The sequence below is a fragment of the Branchiostoma lanceolatum genome, chromosome 1 (assembly GCF_035083965.1).
Source record: "Branchiostoma lanceolatum isolate klBraLanc5 chromosome 1, klBraLanc5.hap2, whole genome shotgun sequence".
Taxonomy (NCBI): Eukaryota; Metazoa; Chordata; class Leptocardii; order Amphioxiformes; family Branchiostomatidae; genus Branchiostoma; species Branchiostoma lanceolatum.
Window position 1 is genome coordinate 38,148,705 of NC_089722.1, and position 25,574 is coordinate 38,174,278.

Here is a 25,574-nt window from a genome sequence, read left to right on the forward strand (position 1 = left end):
TTTTCGCTGGCTGCCATGTATATAAGAAAAAATCCTACTTTATCACAAATACAAACCATTTTACTACACAATACATCTATGCTGACATTTTGCTGTGGACAGGTGAATATGTAGCAAATCCAGCTACCGGCGTCATTGTTGGTGATTTTGAATGTTACAATACAGGGATTGTTGACAGACTGCAAAATGTTGAAATTATTCATCTAAAGGTTTATTGAGCATATTGTGGGTCTGAAAAGTATTTGGATACAAGTGTATGACAAAATATTACATATTGTCTTCTTAACAAATATCAGAAAACAGTCAAAACTCGATAGTAATCCGAAAGCTGCCTGCTAGTTTTTTTTAAGACGAGTGAAGCGGAGGCTAAAGTTTGAAAAATATTTCTTTGGCTTTTTTAGTATCCAATTATTTGTCTGAAGAAAAATGTGAACACTGACTTAAAACCGAAAATAATGCCAGATAAACAAGCAAAACATTAGCTGGAGCCTAACGTTTGCTTGGAGAAAAGGAAATACATCCAAGATGGCGCAGAGTCATGTGCAAAAAGAATCCTACGATAGAAGATGATATCTATGAGGACAACTCGGCGCCTGGGACAACTCGGCCCCGGCCATTTAGAACAACTCGGCGCCAATCTCAGGACAACTCGGTGCCGAGCCAAAAAACTGGCATAGATCAGCAAACAGAACAGAAGATCTATGTGAGAAATAAAGCATGTTTAACTGTCAAACATTTCGTTTCAAATTTTACATAAGAACATATTAAGAAGATACACGACTGCGCCCTGTAATTACATGGATGAGTGATTATAGGTAAAGGAATTTGATCTGGAGTAGTTGTCTTGACTCATGTCAAACACAGTCTTTGCAAAGGCTGATTAACTGTACGCGTAGATGCCTCTTGCCAAAGAAGATGCGGTCAATTAAGAAGTATAACCTCATATGGGTCTCCTTCGGTTTCAAGTTAAACTTTATCAACATCTGGACTGTACTGCCCGGTAGATTGTCGACTACAATGTAGTTAGGCTTAGGTAGCAATTATGTTAGTTATGTTGATTATGATAGATGATGGTAACCAATCATGCATCTAATTAAAGGTTGTCATGATTGTTACAAGTTGCCTGTAAATGTGCATTTTGTACGAACCCTATCATGCCTTTGAAACCGTCAAAACTGCCTTGTGCACACGACGATTCGGATGATATCTTTACATTTCTACGGAAAAGACGACAACCATATAGTTAATTTTGGGGCGGTTGATATCCCGTCTTAACGTTAGCATGAAAAAGACGGTATCAGGACAACTAGGCACCTGGGACAGCTGAATATACTGCAATACACTTATCATGTTTTAATTAAGTATGGTGCCAAGTTGACCCGAATAGCTAGCTAGGGACCTTCTTGACCCAAGTGCCGAGTTGAGAAGAGCAACTTGAAAAGAAAATCTGGTAGACCTGTTGAATGTTTGTCTAGTCAAGTGTGACATGTTTGTCGTGGATACACGTGTACATTTTAGATCCATGTCTTGTATAAGTGTCAGCAAGTCAGTAACAAAAACTTGGATACGTTAATGTGATTTGAATGGAGATGCCAGAAGGGTTTGGATATGTTTACATGATAAGTTTGAAATTATGAAATTCATGTTACCTTTGGATCGTAATGCTTACAAAGAGCTAATACAAAACAATGTTTATTGTTTCTAAACCCAAGCCATTAGCTGCCTATTGCATACCAGGTACTGCCAGGTAAAGGCGTGAACAAGTCGAGAACTGGCTATCGTTATCTTCAGGCAGTCTGCTATCCTCCTGTCGGGGTGCTATGTAAACATCAGATTAGCAATATTGTTTGCTAATACAGTAGAAGCCACTTAATTGCACCTCGGATAAACGCACATTCCATTCAATTGCACCGAATCCCAAAATCCCAAACCGGTTCTCATTCACTGCATTGTAAGTGACTCCGCATATCCGCACGGCGCATTGTCACCAATGCCGGATAACTGCACCAACATCTTTAAAAAATCCTTGACAAGTTAACTAAAAAAAGTGCGCTAAAATTCGGCAAACGCAGTACAAATGAGTCGATACCTGCCGTGTAAAGGCGCAATACCGCCAATATGTTTAAAACAGTTTTGAGTAACAGAAGAAGGCGGTCTCCATTGACAGTCGCGTTGATAGTGATCGTATGGGAGGTCCCGGGCGGGTCACGGGGCGTGTCGGTTCCATAAGAGACGCACGCCTACCAAAGGCGGCATTACGCTTTGGCAGACAGCATGCTGTACTCAATAAAGATTGGTCTCTACCTGAACACTGTCTTATTACTATGAATGCATTAAGGCGCGGGGATTTGATTTCGGGGTTAAGGGTGACATTCACGGGGTGTTGTCGGTGGTTTTAGGTTCGCGGCAGCGCTATAGTCACATACTTCTGCAATATTAATAGACCGACGTTTTTACGTCACATTCAGTCGGAAACCACACAGCGACTCGACAAAGGCTACAGACGCGTAGACGGACATAGCAGTCGCTTTTGGCGGTGCGGTGCTGACGTGATCATCTGTCACATTCTTTTATGGCAGAGCTGAATCCGCGTTGTAGAAACTGCATTCACCGGAACGAGGTATACGCGGGTTCGGCTCTGCTATAAAGAGGATGATCTGTCACTGATCTAAGTCATCTATAGAACCATATCTAATCTACCCACTGGATATGTAGTACAGTACAGTACATTGTACAATTCACTACCATGGTGTCGACAGTCAAATCTGTCCAGATATAAGAGAGGGCACTGCTCTGGGCTCACCCGTAATCACTAACCTAAATTTAGTTTCAATTCCTAGTTTCATGGCGGTACATGATCTACGATTTTTTTTACGTGTCCTTGAATACTGTATATGTAGATATAAATAAAGTTAATATCTGCATAATCATGTTTACCTTCACAGAAGTAAACATATTGTTTTTGCTCTGTGTCTTCTTCTTCTTCTTCTTCTTCTTCTTCTTCTTCCGGTACTGCCAGGTAAAGGTGTGAATAAGTCGAGGACTGGCTATTGTACTCTTAAGGTAGTCTGCTATCCTCCTGTCGGGGTGCTAAATGAACATCTTGATTAGCTGTATTGTTTATTTATACCAACAAAAAGATCATATTTCACCTCTGGAGAAAGCAAAAGTTAGATTTTTGACATCGTATTTTTCCTAGCTTGTGGACCCCATATAATGATACTTTGTGTCAAAAAATACATCTTTGGAAAGTAGACGAAATTTACAAAAAGATAGCAGTGTGACCATGGTGGTGAAGATTTCTAGTATCTAGCTAGGTGTTCATGAATATTCCATCCCTGCCATTTTTTGGCGACGCCTCAGGGGCGGAGCCTATTGTATAGTACTGCTTTCGGATAGCCAAATATTCTAGGATTTCCGCGAACGCATTCCCGAGGGAATTACTTTTTGGCAACGCCTTGCGGGTACGGCCTTTTCATAGCGGGGTCGAATTCTATTGGTTAGGGCATAGAAAAGGCGCTAGTTTGTATTCACTGCTATAGTGGCAATCCTGGGGTGGCTATGACAAGTCAGACTTCATGCTTGTAGAATTTGTTGTCAAAAACTACCTTTCTCCATCTTTTTGTCTTCTGGACAACCGGGAGATAGTGGAATGGTTGCGAGCGGTTAAATGGAATGAATCAATAGCTCTGGCTCGGGGGTGTTTCCCCGGAGAATAGCTGTATAGAAGTTCTCGTAATTCTGTTAGATGAGGATAAGTTTTCTCGCTCAGAATTTTTATCTCCGTGAAAAATTGAAAGATATTGTTTTGGGTGTGTCTGTGTGTCTGTCTGTTCGTCTGTCTGTTTGTCAAGGTCGATTTTGGGCCCCCTGGTATGTGACCTTGGTACTGCAGCAGAAATTCCATTTTTGTATCTCTTGACCTGGACGTGCTGTGGTCTTGATTTTTTGGTGGCAGATAGCTTGTGGTGTAATGAAGACGTGGTGTGGGGTTGGGCCCCCTAGCAGCTTGCTCTGGAACTGCAGGGGCGTTATCGTGAAAATCTTCTAAGGAGAATAACTGAACAAAGGAACAACGGATTTCCATGATATTCAGTATACAGGTAGCTTAGACAGAGATGTACACAGTGAAGTGCAAATTATGTTTATAAGGACTTGATTTGCATAGCTAATGAGGAAAATCTATATTTTGCAATGTTTTCCAATATCAGACTTAAGTACATGTAACATCTGCTGGATACAAAACGCTCTGCACATTTCATATTCTCTTTAAGCCTCACTGCATGCAAATCTAGGGAACATTTTCTCATGTCAAACCCTTGTAACGTACACTTTATATCACCATTTATACTCATTTGTTACATAATCCATCCAAGCGATTTGAAGCGGTACTACAGACAACACTCTTAAAGGATTTGTTTTCCAACCATCGGAAATTCAAGGTTCAATGCCAAATATGACAAAATTACGTTACATGTAATGCTAACGACGTCATTTCAGAATAAAGCTTTCTTCAAATGTGACGGTATTATCGATCCTTTGATATTGATTCAGTACCATCCTCTGTGGACAGTAGTGCCGAGTTGCCATAACGTTTATGACATTTGGCTCAGAGCCCAGAGGTCCAGGGTCCGACTCCCCTGATATGCCACCGATGTTGTGCCCTTGGGAAGGCACTTTACATCACAGTGCTTTCTTCTGTAGTTTCATAATTTTTTGGCCAAGAACATTAAAAAACACAAAACAACGTCTCAACTCGTTCATCACGACTCGCGCCCTTACACGACCGATCCCTCCCGTAACCCCAGGAGGAACTATACTGCAAGTTGCCACCAGCCATAAACGCCTCGGCGTTACCCTCACAAATACCCTTTTCTGATCAAACGATATCGACATCATCTCTACCAAGGCTAGACGATCCTCTGGATTGCTATGTGCTATAAGGAAGACGATATCGAAAGACCTACTTCTCACACTATACACAACAATGACAAGCCCAAACCTGGAGTATGCTAGCCTCCGTTGCAGGCTTTCCCACTAGCGATTTTACAACTTATCGGGTCCAGTTTTTTTTTTTTTTTTGGCTGGGGGTCGTATCTGTCGTAACAGCGGTTACAGGATGTCAAGCAGATACGGGGCGTCTTTTTGATACGGCCCAGCCAAAAAAACTGGATCCGATAAGTTGAAAAATCGCTTGTGGGAAAGCCTGCATCGGAGGCTAGAGTATGCAGACATTGTCTGGTCTGGTCTTAACTGAAAACACAAATGCCTTCAAGTGGTAGATGTTGCGATCGGATGACGCATTTCTTTGCAGCGGCTGTCGTGGACAGTCCACCACTGGAGGTAACGTTATCAATTTTAGAATCTATTGAATGTATTCCTTTATAAAATGTAATAGTTTTATTGAGAGTTACTACGCTTGTGGAAGGATTGACATAACAGGTGAATATCATCTATTCAATGTGAGAACTCGGAGCAGGCTGTAAGGTTTGATCCACTCACACCTGGTTGATTTTGATAATTGCGGTGGGGTCTTTAATGTGCCCGAGGTGTGGCTCTTTGGTTGATTTTGTTCAGATCGACAATTAACTTAACAATATACAAAGATACAAGTGCAGCTACTTTCCTGTGGTCCTTATCAACAAACATACTCGTAACTTGGCAAAAATGGTAGATACAGTCATTGAAATAGGTCACGGATGTGTGAGACAACGTTATACAGAGGTGGTCGGCTGTGTCAGCTGAATGTTTTGAAATTTTCAAAACATTGGGCTGTGCCGGGAGGTCGGTAATGGGTTGGGTGGTAGTTGGAGTAGGTCGCTAGTGGTCAGGCTGTGTTTGGGGGTCAAATTGATCTAAAACTGGTCAGACTGCTCCGGACATACCGCCTCGGTTGGCTGGTGGTGGGGAGCCATGTTTTGCTATGTGTAACCGGGGCTTAACAGAAATACTCCTAACTTTCCCACGGTTCATTTGCATATTGCTGCCAGCACAGTTATATGTTCCTCTTCTTACAACGTCGTTCAGATATCCCCTGATATAACGTTATGTAGACCATCTGCAGATGCATAGTTGCTCCCTAAATGTAGAGATTATCTGTGTTTGTGGGTTGGAAATTTTCAGCATATTTGTCGTTGTGGGACACGCTTTTGCCTTTTTGGCAATGTTCTGGGGCGATGTCTTGCAACCGACATCCGTATGAACCTTTACAGGAATGCGTTACCAGCTCCATTGAAATGTGGATATATAAACGACAAGTCAACGTCATTTTTACATGCATAATTCTTAGAATAATAATGACTAGTTAGTATTTTTCGGTCGATCTTTCTTTTACATGGAACTGAAAGTAATTTTTATCACATATTTATTATTATATTATTTTTTATATTAGACACAAGGGGACAAAAAGTCTGGGAAGAAGTCGTTGCATAATGACTCAAACCAAAATTTGAATATCTTCGTTCCCCAATAGATAAAAGCAAAAGATGGAAGATCCCAGCAGCATCTATGGACAACACGGAACAAAACATACTGGGGAAAAACCTTACATGTGTGGGGAGTGTGGATACAGAGCAGCTCAAAGGTCAGCCCTGTCTCGACATGTGAGAATCCATACTGGAGAAAATCCCTACAAGTGTGACCAGTGTGACTATTCTGCAGCACAGAAATTCAGCTTGGACCAACACCATGTCACTAAACACACTAGTGAGAAACCCTACGTATGTGAGGAGTGTGGATACAAGACAGCTAAAAGGTCTAACCTAGTCCAACATGTGAGAATCCATACTGGAGAAAAACCCTACAAGTGTGACCAGTGTGACTATTCTGCTGCGTTTAAATCCAACTTGAACCAACACCATGTCACTAAACACACTAGTGAGAAACCCTACGTATGTGAGGAGTGTGGATACAAGACAGCTAACAGGTCAAACCTAGTCGAACATGTGAGAATCCATACTGGAGAAAAACCCTACAAGTGTGACCTGTGTGACTATTCTGCTGCGTTTAAACCTGCTTTGAACTACCATCTAAAAGCAAAACATACTGGGGAAAAACCCTACATGTGTGAGGTGTGTGGATACAAGGCAATTAACATCTCTAACCTATCCCAACACGTGAGAATTCATACAGGGGAAATGCCCTACAAGTGTGACCAGTGTGACCGATTCTGCAGCACGGAAATCCAGCTTGAACCAACACCAGCTTACTAAACACACTGTTGAGAAACCCTACGTATGTGAGGAGTGTGGATACAAGACAGCTAAAAGATCTTACCCTTTCCAGACACGTGAGAATCCATACTGGAGAAAAACCCTACAAGTGTGACCAGTGTGACTATTCTGCTGCGTTTAAACCTGCTTTGGACTACCATCTAAAATCAAAACATACTGGGGAAAAACCCTACATGTGTGAGGAGTGTGGATACAAGACAGCTAAAAGGTCTCGCCTAGTCCAACATGTGAGAATCAATACTGGAGAAAAACCCTACAGGTGTGACCAGTGTGACTATTCTGCTGCGTTTAAATCCAACTTGAACCAACACCATGTCACTAAACACACTAGTGAGAAACCCTACGTATGTGAGGTGTGTGGATACAAGACAGCTGAAAGGTCTCGCCTAGTCCAACATGTGAGAATCCATACAGGTGAAAAACCCTACAGGTGTGACCAGTATGACTATTGTGCAACTCAGAAATCCAACTTGATCCAACACCATCTCACTAAACACGCAGGTGAAAACGCCTACATATGTGAGTAGTGTGGATACAAGACTGCTACAATCTGTAACCTATCCCAACATGTGAGAACTCATACAGGGGAAAACCCTACAAGTGTGACCAGTGTGACTATTCTGCTGCACGGAAATCCAACTTGTTCCAACACTATGTATTGGAACACACTGGAAAGAAGACTTACATATGTGTGGAACGTGGATACCGTGCCGGCGTCACGGGGGGGGGGGGGGGGGGGTACAGAGCGGACGATGCCCCGTCCCCCGAAACTAGGTTCGAAAACTCAAGCTACTAGTATATCTTATCTGTATTTTGTCACAAATTTCCCACGGGAGCATGTCGCGCCTTTGGCGAAAAATACGTCTGGAGCGCGTCACATCAAGCTGAAACCCATCTGTGTGTGTTTCTTTTCGAATTGCAAAATTAAGGTTAGCAAAAAAAGGTTGGCTTGATTACTAGTATGAAATCTTCCTGGTCAGGAAAGATGACCAAAACTGAACACACAGAGCATGGTATACCGAACAATAGATTTTTCTCTTCATTTTTGTTCTTTCACATCTTCTTCTTTGGAATCGAATTTGAAATACGACATAAGTATCCAATTTTCCTAATTTTGAATTTTACAGCACATTTTTTTAACGGATAGACATGGCCTAACCACTTCCGAGTCGTGCCGTTAAACATGACACCAGCTTCAACCCCGTCAAACTTTAAACTTCAACATGCACGTTCCCGGATGTTGGAGTTACGAGAAGCATACTTCTTTCGATGGAAAGTAGTAAACTGTGATTAAGGCTGATTGATTTAAGTCTCGACTTGGGACTTGTACATCTCGGCCCTAAAAGAGATAGTCAATGAGAAACTTACCCGGGTTGCGTCAATGCGAAATGGTAGAGGCGAAAATTACGCTTCCATCGGGCTCTAGTAGTGGAAGTGATGAATAGGTAAATACACTACTGTAACACTAGTATCGAAGAATGTTTTTGACCTTAGAACTAGTAACTGCGGTATAAGTGATACGTTTAACTCGACATATTTAATTATTCATATACTTAGATTCATATACTTAACTCATGACTGTTTCAAATTTTATCCAGTTGCTTGACTTATTATTTATGGCGTTATTATTTTTCTTATTACCTGGATGTCTAACCTTAATCACCGTTTTCATATACTTGTACATAGGTTAATTGCTTTGTATCCAGGTGATTGCTTGCATGTATAGTTGTAGAAGACCTAACGAAATTCGCTGTACTTTTGTTGTAGAAGACCTAACAAAAGTCGCTGTACTTTTGTTGTGTCAATAAAGATTGTTGTATAAGTTTACGTAAAGATGGTCGCATCGGCCGATCAATCTACTCTACACAAGAACCTGTCTAACGGTAGCGCTAGCAGATACGCAGGTTGATAGTTGTTATTGATTTTAAATGAATTGTATTGATTGAAGTTCTCAGTAGTGCATTATACTGGGGGACGTTGGGTTGGAGATTTGTTTGGTCGCATCTTTTCAGGGTGGCGGAATTATGTACCCGGGTGGAATTATGTTAGTTGATGTTACATAGGTTAAAAGGTGTCAATGACTTAAGAATAAAGTGTATTGATTGAAGTTCGCAGTGGTTCCAATAACTAACATGTAGTTTGATCTGAGTGATTGTCAGGAGAGAAAGCCCATTTCGGGCTCCTTATGGTTATTTTACTTTCTCCAATGTTCGTTACTGTTCCATCAACTCTCGCGTGGATTACGACGTGGTTTGCCGTTAGCTCCCCTTTCCACTGGTAGTCCATGGGCCAAACAGGTTTTTGGTACCACCGAGAGGGACATGTGCTATCATGGATTTTTGGTATCTGCAGTAACCAAAGTTAATTATAAGCCATGATAATCATCTTCCATGAGCAGCTTTCCTTGGCCAAGTCTTGATGATGCCTGGAATTCATAAGTATCCAAAATGGCTTGTTTAACAGCGTTCCTGTGAGAAAATGCTATTTTTCACCGTTTCCATGGCAACTGTTATAGACATCTGCGTAACTGTATTTCAAAATGTGTTCAAATGTATTTAACAGGTCTTTGTATGATATAAACGTATAGAAAAACCCATGAAATATGGTTGATATGAATTGAAACCACATTGAATAACTTGAACGTAGACGTTTTTGTCCGTTCTATGGCATTGAGTGACGTCACTATATCACGTGATAATTCCTATAAAGCTGGACATTTGACATCGTTGTCATGCAATGTAATAAAGTAGAGGAATCAACCTTTTCAAAAAAGAAGGTCTCCCTTTGTCCCTCTGTTTGGTACCAAATTGCTATTTTGACCCTATCTAGTTGATTCCTGAGATAATGACACATAATATCTGTCGACTTCCCCGTAGGATGCATGCATTATTGGGACAAACTGTAATACTCTAGTCCCCCTTCTATCTACGTGTATAGTGTATGATAGACATCAGGCAGGGGATTGCCGACAGTTCAGTAACTGTTCACTAACCCTTTCCTGTAGGATCGACATCAGTTGTTGTGAAACCGATTGGGATGAAAATGAGCTGTGAGTATCTTACAGATGTTACGAATTATTTCTAATGTTGATTTGAATACTGTAAATGGATTTAAGTTTACGTGGTTTTTATTTCGGAGTAGGGAAAACTGGCGTGTTCGCGGTGGTTTCAAGTTCGCGTTTGAAACAATAGTAGTGCCACAGTCATAGGTGGACAAATTTTGCGGTCACCTAAGGTTTAAGGCCCGCGCTGAAAAGTTCACCGCGAAAGTAAAACCACCGAAAACAGTTCTGCATTTACAGTATATGGATGACATCCACAGACGCATCAATTTTTGTAGCCTCCCTTGCAGACTCCTCTCGACAAGGCACGTTTTTGTCTGCCTCGTCCTCGTCCGGTCCATTTAAACTAAGGCCAATGGTATACATGTATACGTATACATAATCTCCTTCGTCTTTTATCCCTTAGTCTAGATATTTGAACGTTGGGGCACAACACAAGATCTGGACATGGATAGATGTGAAATGATCAAAGTGATGACTTGATTTGCATAATTAATGAGAAAATATTAATGTTCCATATTTCTAATTAACGAGAACTTCATACTTGTGGCACATGAAGGTTTCGTGAAGGTTAACATAGTAAGATGTAAATCATGCAAATGAGGACCTACTTTGCATCATCTTCACGTCGCCGGTGTGTTTTTTTTTAACACCACTCTTGTTGTTAATATGTTTTATTGGTCTTGATTTGGTTTATTGGTCCGAAATTACCCGTGCAGTTCCAGCCAGTGCTGAATTGTTGCAGGGTTTACAATCACATAATACACAAGATACATATTTGCTCCACACCTGCACTTTGTGGAATTGTCGCAAGGGTCTGGGCGGCTTCCATTCGGGGCCAGCAGGTGACCTCAATACAACCTTCCCCAACCGAAGTCAGGTACCCATTCACACCTGGGTGGCGCGAGGAAAGTCGTGTAAAGTGCCTTTCTCAAGGGCACGACATCGGGGCATACCGGTGGTTTCGAACCCGGGACCTCTCGGTTCTTGGCGAAACACCCTACCGATTGCGCCACACGATGCCACTATGTTGAAGATATTAATAAAAACATTTGTTATTATCATAGTTGTACCTGTGGTCACACTGCAGTGTTGTTAAGTATTCCCTGCTGAATGCATAGATTCCACTTTGTCTGGAAAATGTGTACATTGAAGACGCACTTTTAACTTGAAGGTGACAAAATTTAAAAGTGCTTATCAAATCAATATCTTAATATCTGAAGGCTGTTTGTAAAACCAAAGAATCTGATTAAATGACCACTCAGCAAGTTTGTATAACACATGAAAATCGGAGGATCAGTTCATTAGGTTGGAAGGGTAAAACTTAACTTAACCATACTGAGTATATGGCGCTTGGGTAAATAAATAAAAGGGAAATGAAATGAAGGTAGATAATTAGTCTTTAGAAAATAAATCGCTGTTAGTTCCTTCGTCATTTTGCTCAGAAATGGCTCTGAAATGCACCAGCGAGCATCTAGATGTTAAAATTTCACGATTTCACATGTTTTCCTATCGCAAACCTGTGATGATAAATACCCCTTAAACCACGCTTCCATAGAATTTGCTTTAAGTCAATACAATTTTGAAATTACAATAATTTGAACATCGTGTTTCTCAATCTAGCTCTAGATTCCTCAATTTAAAATATTGCAATCAGTGTCAATGCTACAATTTGCGTACTATGTTCCCGTCCTAACCGAATTTCTCACACTCTTTTTTGGGTCGCACGATATGCTCGTTCTCATTTAAATGTACACATTTTGTAACCTTTGTTACCACTTGAAGTAGGACGTTTCTGACAATAAGATTTGCCACATTGAAGGTGCCAAACTGTCGTTATTATGACGACTTACAACTTTTCTGGCTTTTAAAAACGACAGTTTGGCACATTATATGCGGCATATCTTAATGTCGGAAACGTCAAACGGTAACGGAAGTTGCAAAATGTGTACATTTAAATGAGAGCAAGCGGATAATGAATGAATGAATGAATGAAGACCTTTATTGTACATTCGTTCCCCGAGGGGCTAGATACAGGTCGTCTAACATAAACCTAACTAAATTGTAAGTGACATAAACAATAATAATAAGTTAATTGCAAGTTCTTGTAACATGGGAGGACGGACAGACAATTGGTAACAATATAGCATGTGACTATTCTAGTCTAAATACTAACACTAAATTCTATCTTATTAACAATATACAGTACATAGTTTAAACATACATGATGGACGAAAGCCAAGCTAAACCAGTAGAGTTAACTTCTTCTCGCTTCTTTGTACATGTTTAGATAAATTAGATGTATGAACAGATCATGTTATAACATTCCCGGAAAGTTCTGAAAGTTTTCAAAAAGCCTCGTCATTGGTCAGGCCTTCCACCAACTTTCCACCAATCAGATTGCGTCGTCACTTTCCACAACATGGCGGACCTCCCTGGATTCCTGGAAGATCGCTGATACATGTGGGTCTGGAATGAGGAGAAAAACGGGCGCAAATTGAAGACATTCACGCCCAAGTGCTCACACAAGAGGTAAGACAATCATGTGAGCCAACAAGCTTGATGTGTGAGCGATGATATCTGGAGAAATACGACAAAATGGGTGCTGTTTGGATGAGTAATTATAAACTCAGCGCGTGGTTTTGATAGCGGTAGCCCACATGGCAGACTGTTTCCAGGGCCTACACAGGCCAGCGCCCCGGCTCTAGGGCCAACGTGCCCCCGAGGAAATTTGTGTCGGCGCTCCCTTACGGGCACGTTGGCAATAGAGCCGAGAAGCTGGCCTGTGTGCGCCCTGGGAGCAGTTTGGAAGCGAGGTTAGCTCGTTCGTAGTCGCCACGACTGTGCGTTCAGAAGAAATCGAAGTCTAGTTCCCCAGCTCTGAATATCCTGGTAACGTAAGTTTGAGCTGTGACATTACGTGCTTATGTAGCCATGTGTTTAATAGTGAAATGACGCCAAAACATCAAAGCACACAATCGGTAAACTTTGAAGCAATGCTCATCCTCTGAGTCAGTCACATTCAAGTGGGATCCAGGGATCCCCCCAAGCTCAAAACAAACATGGAGGCGACCCCATGCCAGGCCCTGGACTTCATTAGCGTCTCCACCAGACCTTTAAATGATTTATAATCCTTGCTGGACATATGGTATACATTGGCTAAACTGGTTGAATAAATCGTCAGTGGCGTCAGAGAATGTAAAGACAAATTGGTCAACTGGTGTCTGAAAAGATGACCAATTGGTGTACTTTTTGTAATCAAGCCAGATCTCCAATCAAGCAGATATAGATGGGGAATAGGTTGGGAACAGTGGACCAGTTATCAAGAGTCAAATTTGACTCCCAAACACACCCTGACCACTCCTGACTGACAAACCACCTACCCATTCCTGACCTCCCGTCCACAGCCAAAATTAAATGTTTTCAAAATTTGAAAACATTCAACTTCAAGCCAACCGCTAGACGGGACAGGCTTTTTAGCGAATGCCCACAAACGCCCACTCTGACGAAGTCCGCGCTGCACGAATCTAATTTGTTTTGCTCGGAATATGTTCAGGTTATGCTCCCATTAATTAATCCTGAGTTTCAAGGCAATCCATCGATCCGAAGTTAAATAAAGCGAACTTGAAGAATCTTACCTGGCTTTTTAGCGAATGCCCAGCAAAAAATGGCTTTTTAGCGAATGCCCAATATATCAGCCAAAATATCGGCCATCGTGACACGGGCCTTAAATCTAACACCATAAACATGTTCAACAAGTTGTCCCCTGAATCTGTACCCAGTTTCCGTGCTTTACACGCCTGAAAAGTCACTTTATTCTACGAAATACACGGCGTGGGAATCCACGGCCCCAGGCGTAAAATCCAATATGGCGGCTCATTTGCATATTTGGGACAGGTTACCAGCGGCCTCTACCCCACGGGCCGCGCCGTGTATTTTGTAAAATAAAGTAACTTTACAGGCGTGTACAGCACGGAAACTGGGTACAGATTCAGGGGACAACTTGTTAAACATGTTTGTGGTGATAGATTTAGCGCCCGTGTCACGATGGCCGATATTTTGGCTGATATATTGGGCATTCGCTAAAAAGCCTTTTTTGCTGGGCATTCGCTAAAAAGCCAGGTAAGAATCTTCAAGTTCGCTTTATTCAACTTCGGATTGATGGATTGACATGAAACTCAGGATTAATTAATGGGAGCATAACTTGAACATATTCCAAGCAAAAAAAATTAGATTCGTGCAGCGCGGACTTCGCCAGAGTGGGCGTTTGTGGGCATTCGCTAAAAAGCCGATGCGCCGCTAGACACCTGAGCCAACCTCAGCCGACCTATCTCCCAAACCACTCTCAACCATGTTTGGGTATGTGTAACCACCGCGTTACCTGCACATGTGTGGTTACACCTGTACCTGGTGTAGATTTCACCTCCCGAGCCCTAGGCACGTAAACCGAATCAACCCTCTACCACGAATCAACCCTCTACCACGTCTCCTTCTCAAGTTCATGTCTCCATTCAGGTGCAGCCAGCTGTGCATAATCAATCATGCCCTGCCTCTTTACCTGTCCAGATACCTGGTTTCATTGTTTGTATGTACCTGACAGAGCGGTGACAATTAATTAATTTCCAAGCAGATGTTGAACCCAGCCTAGTTTTACATGACTTTTGAATGTTTTCTTTATCAAACGTGATACCTTTTCTCAGTGACGCCTCAAGCATGTTAAAGGACTCTTCTCTAAAAGAGTATGAGTCCATCCAGCTGTGAGTGGATCAAACCTTACAGTCTGGTCTGTGGGTCGACATCTTGAAAAGGTGAAAGTCACCTGTTATGTCAATCCATAAATATATTAAATATCAATAAAAACAACAACTTTTTTCCCCTCCATTGCTAACTCTACGCCTTGAATAGAAATAAAGACAACAATTTGATGCTGCAAAAAGACATGCAAAACTAGTTGTACTACCAACATCTGCTTGGAGATTAGGTGACAATAGGAACATGGGGAGCTTACACCCACAACTGAGACTCAATATCATGGTATGCCACGGGTCGTTGGACGCTATTAGTCGGCCTTGTCCGCTGGTCGTGTTGATTTGTTGTGATTGACAGGTGCAGGAAGCTGCTCCGCCAGGTCGTGAACTTTTAACGTTTGTGTTATTACTGTGGAATTAACCCAATATAAATACACACACCTGTATGATTAGATGGAGGATACTGTAAATGCAGAAATGTTGGCAGTTTTCGCAGTGAACTTTTTACCGCGAACTTAAAGCCACTGCGAAAAGCTTGACTGTAGCGCTACTAATACTATTGTTTTAAACGCAAAAGCACCGCGAACACTCCATTTTCTCCCTACTGCGAAATTAAATCTCCCCGAACATTTCTGCATTAACAGTAACTCAAGGTAAGTACAAAATGCAATGTGCTTTTGTCATAGATGGTTGCAATGCCACAAACATACTATTAGTTGATCTAATTCTAAAATTCCGTGCTGCTATTACTAAATGGAATGAAGATCCCCATGCATGCCCTTGGGGTCCAAAAAGGGTAGATAGCCAGGGTAGACAGGCCAGGTAGACACGGCCAGCTTTTTCCACAAACCCCAATATAAATACACACACCTGGAAGATGTATTTAAGATTCAGCTGTTGATACACTCTGGAAATATTCAACCTATTCTTCCCATTTGGAAAGTATTAATGATTGAAAGAAAAGCTGTCATCTGTAATTTTTCGCAGACGAAAATATCATCACTGATATCTAATCCAGAAAACCTCATGCTGAGAAACAGTCCATACTCCTGACCAGGTCAACAATGTTATAACATTTCCCACACTGATGTCAAGAAATCAGGATGTTAAAATGATGTACAGCTTATTTTTTCAATAGTTAATTATAGCGATATCAGGTCATAGAAAGGGCAATTGAATTACCTTTCCCCAAACTAGCACCACATGTGCTTAATAGTTAGAGTTATGAGTTGAACTGATGTTGGAGAAATACATGTGTTCCACAGCTTTTTGTCATTACATACAGGTGCATATAACGTTGTTGATTCTCATAATAAATCTAATGGAAGAAAGCATGATGACTGAATCATTTCAATAAAAAGGACCAACTGTTGGGTACTTGTTAACAAAATGGTACAAAGTCGCAGAATGGCTATCTTTGCAATCTCAAATCCTCAAATTTCTTTATTACTAGAGCAGTTCTTTTCTTGCACTCAAACGTAAGTCATTGTCGTAACAGTCAATCATAAGAAAAATTGGATGTCGTGTTTGAAAGTTATGTACATCCAGTCAATGTTTATGTCATTGCTACCATTTATATTACATGGTATCAAAGCCCTTTCAAACTGTGTAAAACTATTTGGAGTACATAAGGCAATTGTTTCCACTATCCCTTTCTATGGTGCCATATGCGTGAATTAAGAAAAAGGTTTAGCAAAAAGAGTCAGTCAGCGCTAAATTACATCTAGAAAGTTTTCAAAATCAAATGCTTTTCAAAGGCTTGCTAATTAAAACTAAGAAACAACAATGTATTTTCTACCCCAGTCAAAAGAAGTCATTTGAACCAGTATTTGAAATCCATAAGACGGGTAACACCTAGTTCAACACAAGTACAAATATTGACAAGGGGATATCATAACAGGTTCTTTCATATAGAAAACATGATAACCATCACAACACCACCTCTGGTGTAACCCAAAACTCTGTAAAAATCTGTCATGAGTTTTGACAGGGTCCCCTTACCTGGGGTATGTATGGAACATGCTTAAGTACACACACAATGACATCAAGGCCATGTACTCAAGATGTAGAGGTGCACTATTAATTACAATACAATAATAATACAGGTAGGTATATAGCTGCCGGCTGTCTCCAGGACCTAGGACAGGACCTGGGACGTACCGGGACAAAAATTTGCTTGTTGGGACGGAAAAAATGTATTTCGAGTTCCTTAAATACATGTACATGTAGCTTCAAAAGTGACAGATTTAACAAGAATTAAGAAAACATGATGGAATCCTAAACAATGAGTAGGATGATTAAGCCCTGTGTACTGTATATCTTGAAATAGTTGCAGTGCTTAAAATTGTCTTCATGGTGACGTAGCTCTCCCCCACAAAATCATGATGACAGTCGTTGACACCGAGAACTTGTGCTCTGTTATTGCATTATTTCAACCGCAAATGTACAACACTACAGACATCTGCTTTCCCCTCCTACCACAAAATTGAACCCCCACCAACATAAATGAGTTAACAGTATGATATTGGATGGTGTCTATCTCTACCACAGATGGAATTTGGAAACTCCATTTTTAAAACATTAAACAGAAGATTGATTTTTACTGTCTTGTGGTGAAGGGATAGGTGAGTGAGTGAACATCATTAACATAAAAGCAGTTAGTCCCCTTAGAAATACTGTAAATGTTGAAATGTTTGTGGTGGTTTGATGTTCGCAGTTTTCGCGGTGACGGGGTGTAAAGTAGAGTGGATTCATTCGTCAAGCTAACCGACAAAGTCTTGAAGGGGTGATGAGGAAAATTTTGCTCTTATTGTCATGAGTATCCTGTTCTTGCCCTTTCGTCAAAACTCTCATATTCACTTGCCCTCTTTTTCTTTTCCTACATTTTGTCCTCAACTGATCACAAGAACAGAGAAGCAAGAAGACAGTACATGTAAGCAATGGTACCGTACCCCTGATGTATTCCATATGTTATTTTCTTGTTAGAAAAATGTACAGTCCTAGTAATACATGTACATTGGAAGATGAAATAATACAGTAACTGACTGTATAGCCATAAATACACTTTTATTTTAAGAAGTCAAACTTGACCAAAAGTTAAGATTTAGAATCAACTTTTGAATAGGAATCAAATTTTCACAGTGGTTTTTACTTTGCCGTAAAGAGGTTACTGTGAGCACATTTGCAGTAATATAGTGTTTAGCTGCGTATATCTAGCCCCCTCCTTGTAAAATGGAGTGCCCCCCATCCTTGATCCCAGGGCTATCCCTTTCATCATCCCAGGAAGCCACTTAGAGGCACAATGAGCTGCAATGGAAGTCTTTAATACCAAAACAAACAGCTTGATGGGATTGGTGTGGATTTCATGATGAATCCCCTTTCAATTACCCCATCAGAGCCTCTCAATGGACTGTTGAGATAATCACTTTGATGGGGGATATCAGGATACTGTATCCATATGTCACTTGTACATCTATTAGGTCTGTTACAGGTTGGTTCAGTTTAGATGAACTTATGATAGCTTCGCAACACAATTAATCATGATTCAAGGCACCTGCCAGTATCGGGGATATCTGGATACTGTAAACGCATTTAAGTTCGCATGTTTTTTATTTCGCGCTGAGGCAAAAATGGAGTGTTTGCGTCAGTTTTAAGATCTTTTAAGTTTGCGGCAGCACTATAGTCACATACTGCTTTTTTAGGACAGAAATGTTCGCGGTAGTTTTAAGTTTGCTGTGAAACGGTCGCCGTGAAAACCCTGAACATAAAACCACTGCGAACATTTCTGCATTTACAGTACTGTATCAATGTGTCACTAGTACATCTATTACTATTAGGTCTTTTACGGGTTGACTCAACTTAGATGATAGCTCTCCACTTCAATCATACAATTTGATGGCTACGCTAGCGGACACGAGATCAAGAGGTCACAGGTTTGATTCCTTGGGATCCTTACTAGGCGTTACGTTGTGTCCTTGGGAAAAGGCATTTTCTTCACTCAGGTGTAAAAATGGGTACCCGACTTTGGTTGGGGAGGTAAAAGGCTATGGAAGAAGAGGGATGGCATTCAATACCCTGTCCAAAGACACAGTGGATAAAAACCCACTGCCCCCACGCCTCAAAAAAGGCTATGCGACTACCTTTACCTTTTTAATCGTTGCAAAACATGATTAAAGACTGCAGTTTTATACATTTTGAGGTGTATGAAACACATTCTTCAACAAATACTTAACCAATGAGAAGAGTTATTTTTGATGAAGCAAGTGTACATGTAAATTTACATAAATGTAAATACATTTAAAAATGCAATGATTGTTTTTTCTGGATATTAAAGGGTTTAATGCAACACCAATTTAAGTTGTGGGTTCATTGATTTGAAAAACATCATATATTCAAAGCCTGAGGATCTGGTTTATGCCTTGATGGTATATAGAGTGAATAACATTACAGACATATTCAAGTTTTCCTTCCTGCCCTCTGCTTTTATGAAGTCAGCTTGCTGTATTTTTACCTTTAAATGTAAAAAAAAATGAAATAAATTGGTACATGGTATGGCCTAAACATAATAAGATTTATTGTCTTCAAGACTGGGCTGCTTTTGACTTTTCAAAAGAAAAATGTGTCATCTGGAAATACATAATTAGATTTTTTGTCTTCAAGACTTGGCTGCTTTTGACTTTTCAAAAGAAAAATGCGTCTTCTGGAAATACGGTCCCTCCCTCGAAGACTGTTTTAATGTAAGGCGAAGTCATTAGTCAGCTCAACCTGTCAGAATGAATGGTGATCGGATCACGCTGTTGACTCTGAATGAGGTGGTATTGTCTGACGGCTGTTTTAGCTGCGTAAACGCGAGCGGTCTACGGTCCTCCCCGACCTGTTGCAACAACAACTCCCCCTTTCTGGTCCGTCCCAAAAGTCCCAAGGTCAGACCAACTGCCTGTGTTCTAATCACAACTCTGCGCTAAGTGCATCTCGAGCCCCAGGTTCTAACGCGAGTGGTAAAAGCGTCCCACACAATCACAGGCCATTCAGGCCATTGTGAGGGGCGGGGCTCGAGTTTCTGTCCAGGCCTGGGGTTTGTTAGGGTACACCAGGGCTGGGGAAGGCCCCCTGCTGGGGCACTGACCAATAGGGGCAGGTCGGGTTTCCCAAAATAGGCCGGGCTGCTTGAAAAAGTTCTCATTTGGAACAGGGGGTCCTCCACAGACTGAGTGTGCATGCGAAACTGGTGGCAAGTCTTCTTTGAATAGTTACAGGTAAGGAACCACTAGATGACATTTCCTTTTGCTTGTAGATGTATAATATTGGAGGAAAAGTTGTTGCAAGGAATTCAGTGACCTCAGTATATACAAACATTGTACATTTGTAATAGCACACACTGTATCATGTAGAAGTATTTAGCGGACCAAGTGTGCATGCCAAACTGGTGCAAGGTCAACTGAAGAATTACAGGTAAGACTTGTACCATTTGATTTTGAAATATTAAATAAGATATTTCCTTTTAGATGTACATTGTGTATATTGATATTAAGAAAAAAGTTGTGGCAAGGACTTTTATGGTCTGATTCTTCATTTGAATAGCATGCACCTGTCTTTGGTAGAGTCAATGTGCATGTAACAACTGGAAGCAGGTCTACTTAAAAAATTTTCAGGTAAGGTTTCTTTGACACTTAATTGGTAGAGATGCCTAAAAAGTTTATTAGCAATACGTCCATTGATATAAATGTAGGCATAAACAGGTTTTATTTCAGTACTACAGTCAAGCAGAGTTGAGATGGAAATGATAGGCAGTGACAAAAGCCTGAGATGAATTTTGGAACTTTGGCTTATGTTCGAGTTGCATTTTTTATTCAACTCCTAATTCTTTTTTAAAATACATCACGAGCCACTTTTAAAGTTATTCATCGTAGATTCAGAGCTTGTTGTAGGCTCCCTCCAGACAATAACAAATAGACGTGACAGCTTGCAAAACAATCGTACAAACAAGCGAGAAGCGAGGCCCAAATCAAACACTTTTCCGTGAGGACATCTGTCCACAAATCATTACGCACCGAGGCGTGTCTATAACAAGGCCCGCCGATACATCCTGGTTCAATACAGCACGACACTTCAGCGCTCTTTGAAGCCAGGTCTCCGCGCCTAACGAGTGTTTGCACTTATCGCGGCGTGAAGCGGCCGGCTTGCGTGGCAGACGGCGGGTGGGACATTGTCAGCGTTTACTCAGGACGACAAGTTGTTTACTTACTAGTCTACTTACCCTTGGCCTTATCAGTAAAGGTGGCAAAAATAGGTACAATGGATACACCTGTTCCAGTAATGCTAAGTAGATTACCACAGCCATTCTTGCTTTTGCTTTTTTAATTAAAATGCTATTAAGATGTCGGTTTTGACTTGGCCATGTAGGTTGGTCGGATTTTGGGGATACATGTAGTTACATTCAATTTTGTAACTCGGCCTTATCATCAATGAAAAGATGGCAAAAAATAGGTACAACAGTTACTATTCTGATAGTGCTCTGGAAGTTGCCATAGCCGTTTTTGCTGTGTTTTTATTATTATTTATAGTGCTATATATATATACAGTTTTCAGTTTGGTGCAGGTAGGTGTGATTTTTTTAAGGGTGATAGGTAGCTGTTGGCATGAGCAAATGTACCAAAATAGGTTCTAGCAACCTTAATCAGCAAATTAGAGTTACCATAGACTCTATCTCTCTTTATGAATGACTATATGTAGTGGGTAGTGAATATTTAGAATCTATGAATATGATGTAAAAAGGTAATTCTAATGAAAACAGTGAAATTTTCTTTTTTTTATGTGAACACTTTGGTAGAAGATTGATACATTTGTATACCTCTATTTCTATTTCCTTGTATTATGTTGCCGTAAGATACGTTGTACTTGTAAATGTTATGCTTATCTTGCTAATATGTCTTAGAATGTCTGAATTGAAGATCTTATGTAAGCATGTCCTACTTACCAGATTGATCCTAGTACTAAGAAGTAGGTTACCTACAGTAGTTCTATGTAGCGCACTTCCTCCCCATTCATAAAAACTCCTTTTCCATTCATAAAAACGGAAGCACATCCGGTCCCACCTTTATGATGGGTAGTCCCAATGTGTCCGTTTGAAGTTGACTTCTGTGACAGGTGAAATCGCTGTTGCGACATTTCTGTGGTTTTCTGTATTTGTTTATATTTTGGTCTCGGAGACCACCAAAGGTGGCGACGGATCAACCACCCTGAAGTTTCACCTACGTCAAATGCCTTTCATTTTTATGGATTTAAAAAGAACACACTGGAAATTTTAGTAGTTTTTTTGTGAGGTTGTATGGGGATTGGTATGAAACGGAATTCCCTGGTATCTGGGTCTGTATTATTGTTGTAGATTGGGGTCAACCCACCCTGTGGGGTCGCCGATCCTTTTTGTTGGTCCCTCAATATTTGGCATCGACCCAGGTGTTTGTCCATAATATCGCACGCTACGCCGCTCGGTTTTCCATATGGAGCAGCGATCTCGCAACGGTAGCTCGTGTATCGACAAAACATCCCTCGCAAAGCGAAGCAAACTGGAATTTTAGACTTCTCTCCATATTTCGCGGCAGATTTTAAGGTTTGTGTCTTGCGTCTTCGGGGGGTAAGAAACACAATGGCGTCTGGTCGAGTTAAAAGACGCCAGAAGAAGAGAATCGGTGTAGCGTTCGGGAAGTTTTTATGCGGCGGTGCCTCCCGTGTAGTTTACAGTTTCGGCGGACATTGTTTTGGGGCAGCGTGTCTATAGGTTACAGGGATCGCCCTTACAGAGAAAACACTTACCGGGGTATTTTAATTGTACACAGCGGGTATAAACTACATGGCGTGTGTGCTCGGCCATGTTAGTCCTGACAGCCTGGACCACTGCAAGCTTCCGATCTTTTACCAGCAGGCGATCCTGTACGCAAAGGTTCTTAGTCTGTTTGCTTGTTTGCCATCTTCCCGCCTAAGTTTGAGCATTGATTTATCAAGCACTATTCCAGGGCTGTCTCCAGCTTAAAATTTTTGGTCCGCCCCACTCATCGTTTGGGAGCTTGTGTTGTTGATTTTCGTTGTTTAATCTGCCGTTGTAATCGCACAAAAATATTTTTATCAGTTTCATGTCACAAAGTTGAGATTTTTTGGACAAATAGGGTGAAAGTTTTGTCCATCCCAGCAAGCAAATTTCTGTCCTGGGTCAGAGGGACATACGGTTCTGGATGTTTAACCCTCAGCCGGCTAATGTAGTCATTTAGCACCAAATTTGTATTGTTAATGGGGTTAGGCCGCAGGGAGAAGGTTAATTATGATAGACAATTTATGTGACGCTTGGGGCATTTTTGACAACTTTAAACTTTTCTTGATGACTAGCGACATAACCTTTGCATTTAGTACCAAAAAATTCCTCAGAATTAAGAAGGTTAAAGTAGTTAACTTATAGAGATATCACAGTAACTGTAGAACCCTGTATACAAATCACAATGCCTGGTACAAGTTTGGCAATGATAGCATTTAGATGCATTACTGTCACTAAGGATTCCATCCAAGAGATAGCAAAGAAATTGGCGTAGCCTTTAAGTTATACTTATTGTGTCAATTATAGCTACCATGTGGAACAATTTTGTTTTTGATAAGAAAAAGAGTAGTACAACACCCCCTCTTATAGCCATGTGGACCAGCCTTAGCATGTACTGCAAACTTGAAAATTTTTGCGATGTTTTTAAGTTCACATTTTTGCTGTGACCTCTCACTAGAGAACTTGTCATGCCCGCAATCATATGATCTGTTGTCATCGTGTAATTGCTATTGTTTTGACCGCAAACTGAAAGATTTGGCTATCCTTTGATTCTCACCATGCAGTGAAATAAAGAGCTGCAAAGATAAATGAATCTACAGTACAGTCCTGTGTTTTACAGATGCCAACGTCCTGGCCCGCAGACCAGTTGTCTCACACAAGTGTAGGAATCATCTGACAACCAATGCACAACTGGGAGGGCGACACAAGCAGCTGAAAGGAGCCAACTTTGCTGCCTGCCTTCTTTGGACAGGAGGAGGAAGGTAAGAAATCTTTTAAGAAATGTCTTCCATTATAAGCATTTTCATTAAAGACATTGTGTTTATTGTAAGACAGTTACTAATTGAGATTGACCAGTTATGCCATTCTCATCTCCTGATTTTAAAGGCATCCAGAGCATTTTATGAGGTTTGAAACTTGAATTAAAAAAACTCAAATTTCTAGTCATCCCTACACATAGTAATTACACTATACCATTACATATCGACTACATATTGACATTATAATTATTAAAGGAGCAAAGATACGATGTCGTTCTGTGGTGAGAACTGACAGAAAATCCAAGCCCTAATAGACTGATCCTGATCATGACTGTCCATCACAATTAGTGGTTCGACCAATGAGAGAGTGACTGCATGTCCGTCAAATATTTCTATTTGTATGTTTTAATTTTCCAATATTTTCCAATATTTCCAATTTTCACGTCTTACAAAATGCTCTAGGTGCCTTTAAGATTCTGTCAGCACCTTTGGACAGTGTTTCTTGCTTGGTTGATCCGTCTGCTGTGACAAAGCCTGAGAACTTGTCCCTGTGACGGTTCAGTTATTCTGGGATTGTGTTGACAGGATTCAGGTTCAAGGGCCCGGCCTTCCACCCTGTTTCTGAGTAGCGGACTGGGATTTACATTAAACATAGATCAGGGAATGCAGCAGTGTCAGTATTTAAAGGAGGGTGGGGTAGTGGCAATAGGTTTGCATTCACGTTCAAGCAGGGCTGTAGCTTTAAATCTTTTTCCATGCCACTCATTGTTTGGGAGCTGTTTTTTTTAAACTTTCATTGGTGAATCTGTCATTTTAAGGCCACACCAATGTATTTTCTTGGTTAACGGAATTTATAAAAAATTGCCAGATTGGAAAATCAACACGAAAAGAGAATCTCAGAGGAAAGTTTGTACTTTGGTGCACACAATTTCAGGGAGTGAACACGGTCAGGTGCACCCCAGCCTTCTGTTTTAATGATGTCCTCGTGCTAAAATAAAAAAATAAAAAAATCTGTTAACTAAGAAATTAAATTGGTGTGGCCTAAGCTTAAAAAAAATACATTTTCATCAGTTTTATCTCATGAAATTGATATTTTGGGGACGGCAGGGGTTAAAATTTTTTTCTTCCCAAGAAACATTGATTTCTGTCCTGGAAAGGAAGGACGGGTCCTGGAGACAGCCCTGGGTTCAAGAGAAGCACCACAGAAGTACAAGGCTTTTGTTTGCTTAATTAAAGTTCAAAGATGTTTACTGGTATTAATACATTTTTTGAACTATTTCAAGAAGATCGTGTGTACAATGCATATTGTTAATATGATCTTGCTTATCAGGCCAAAGAATGTTAGAAGTGTCAAGAAGGTGAGGATCGGCCCTATTATAGCTTTGAATTCAGGTTCTATTAAGGTTATAAATGGCTGTCCCATAAATTAAGACTCCAAAATAAGTCTCTAGGGTTGACCTGACTTAATTT

The 25,574-nt window shown here is 40.8% G+C and overlaps 2 protein-coding genes across 3 annotated transcripts in view; both read left to right on the forward strand.

Moving 5' to 3' along the window:
- Nucleotides 1-6,485: 6,485 nt before the first annotated feature.
- Nucleotides 6,486-24,733, forward strand: LOC136425759 (zinc finger protein 726-like). The gene is made up of 6 exons (XM_066414735.1): nucleotides 6,486-6,832; nucleotides 6,878-7,156; nucleotides 7,285-7,518; nucleotides 7,818-7,921; nucleotides 23,966-24,107; nucleotides 24,667-24,733. Exons 1-6 carry the CDS (start codon nucleotides 6,486-6,488, stop codon nucleotides 24,731-24,733), a joined length of 1,173 nt encoding a protein of 390 aa, XP_066270832.1.
- LOC136421919 (rho guanine nucleotide exchange factor TIAM1-like) overlaps nucleotides 12,726-25,574 on the forward strand; it is an 86,246-nt gene continuing 73,397 nt past the window's right edge. Inside the window, exons 1-2 of one of the 2 annotated variants that reach the window (XM_066409527.1) lie at nucleotides 12,726-12,825; nucleotides 23,966-24,107. The gene's annotated coding sequence lies outside the window, so the exon portion shown is untranslated. Of the gene's footprint in view, nucleotides 12,826-20,229; nucleotides 20,297-23,965; nucleotides 24,108-25,574 lie in introns of those variants that run through there. The other variant, XM_066409532.1, reaches the window with a different exon arrangement.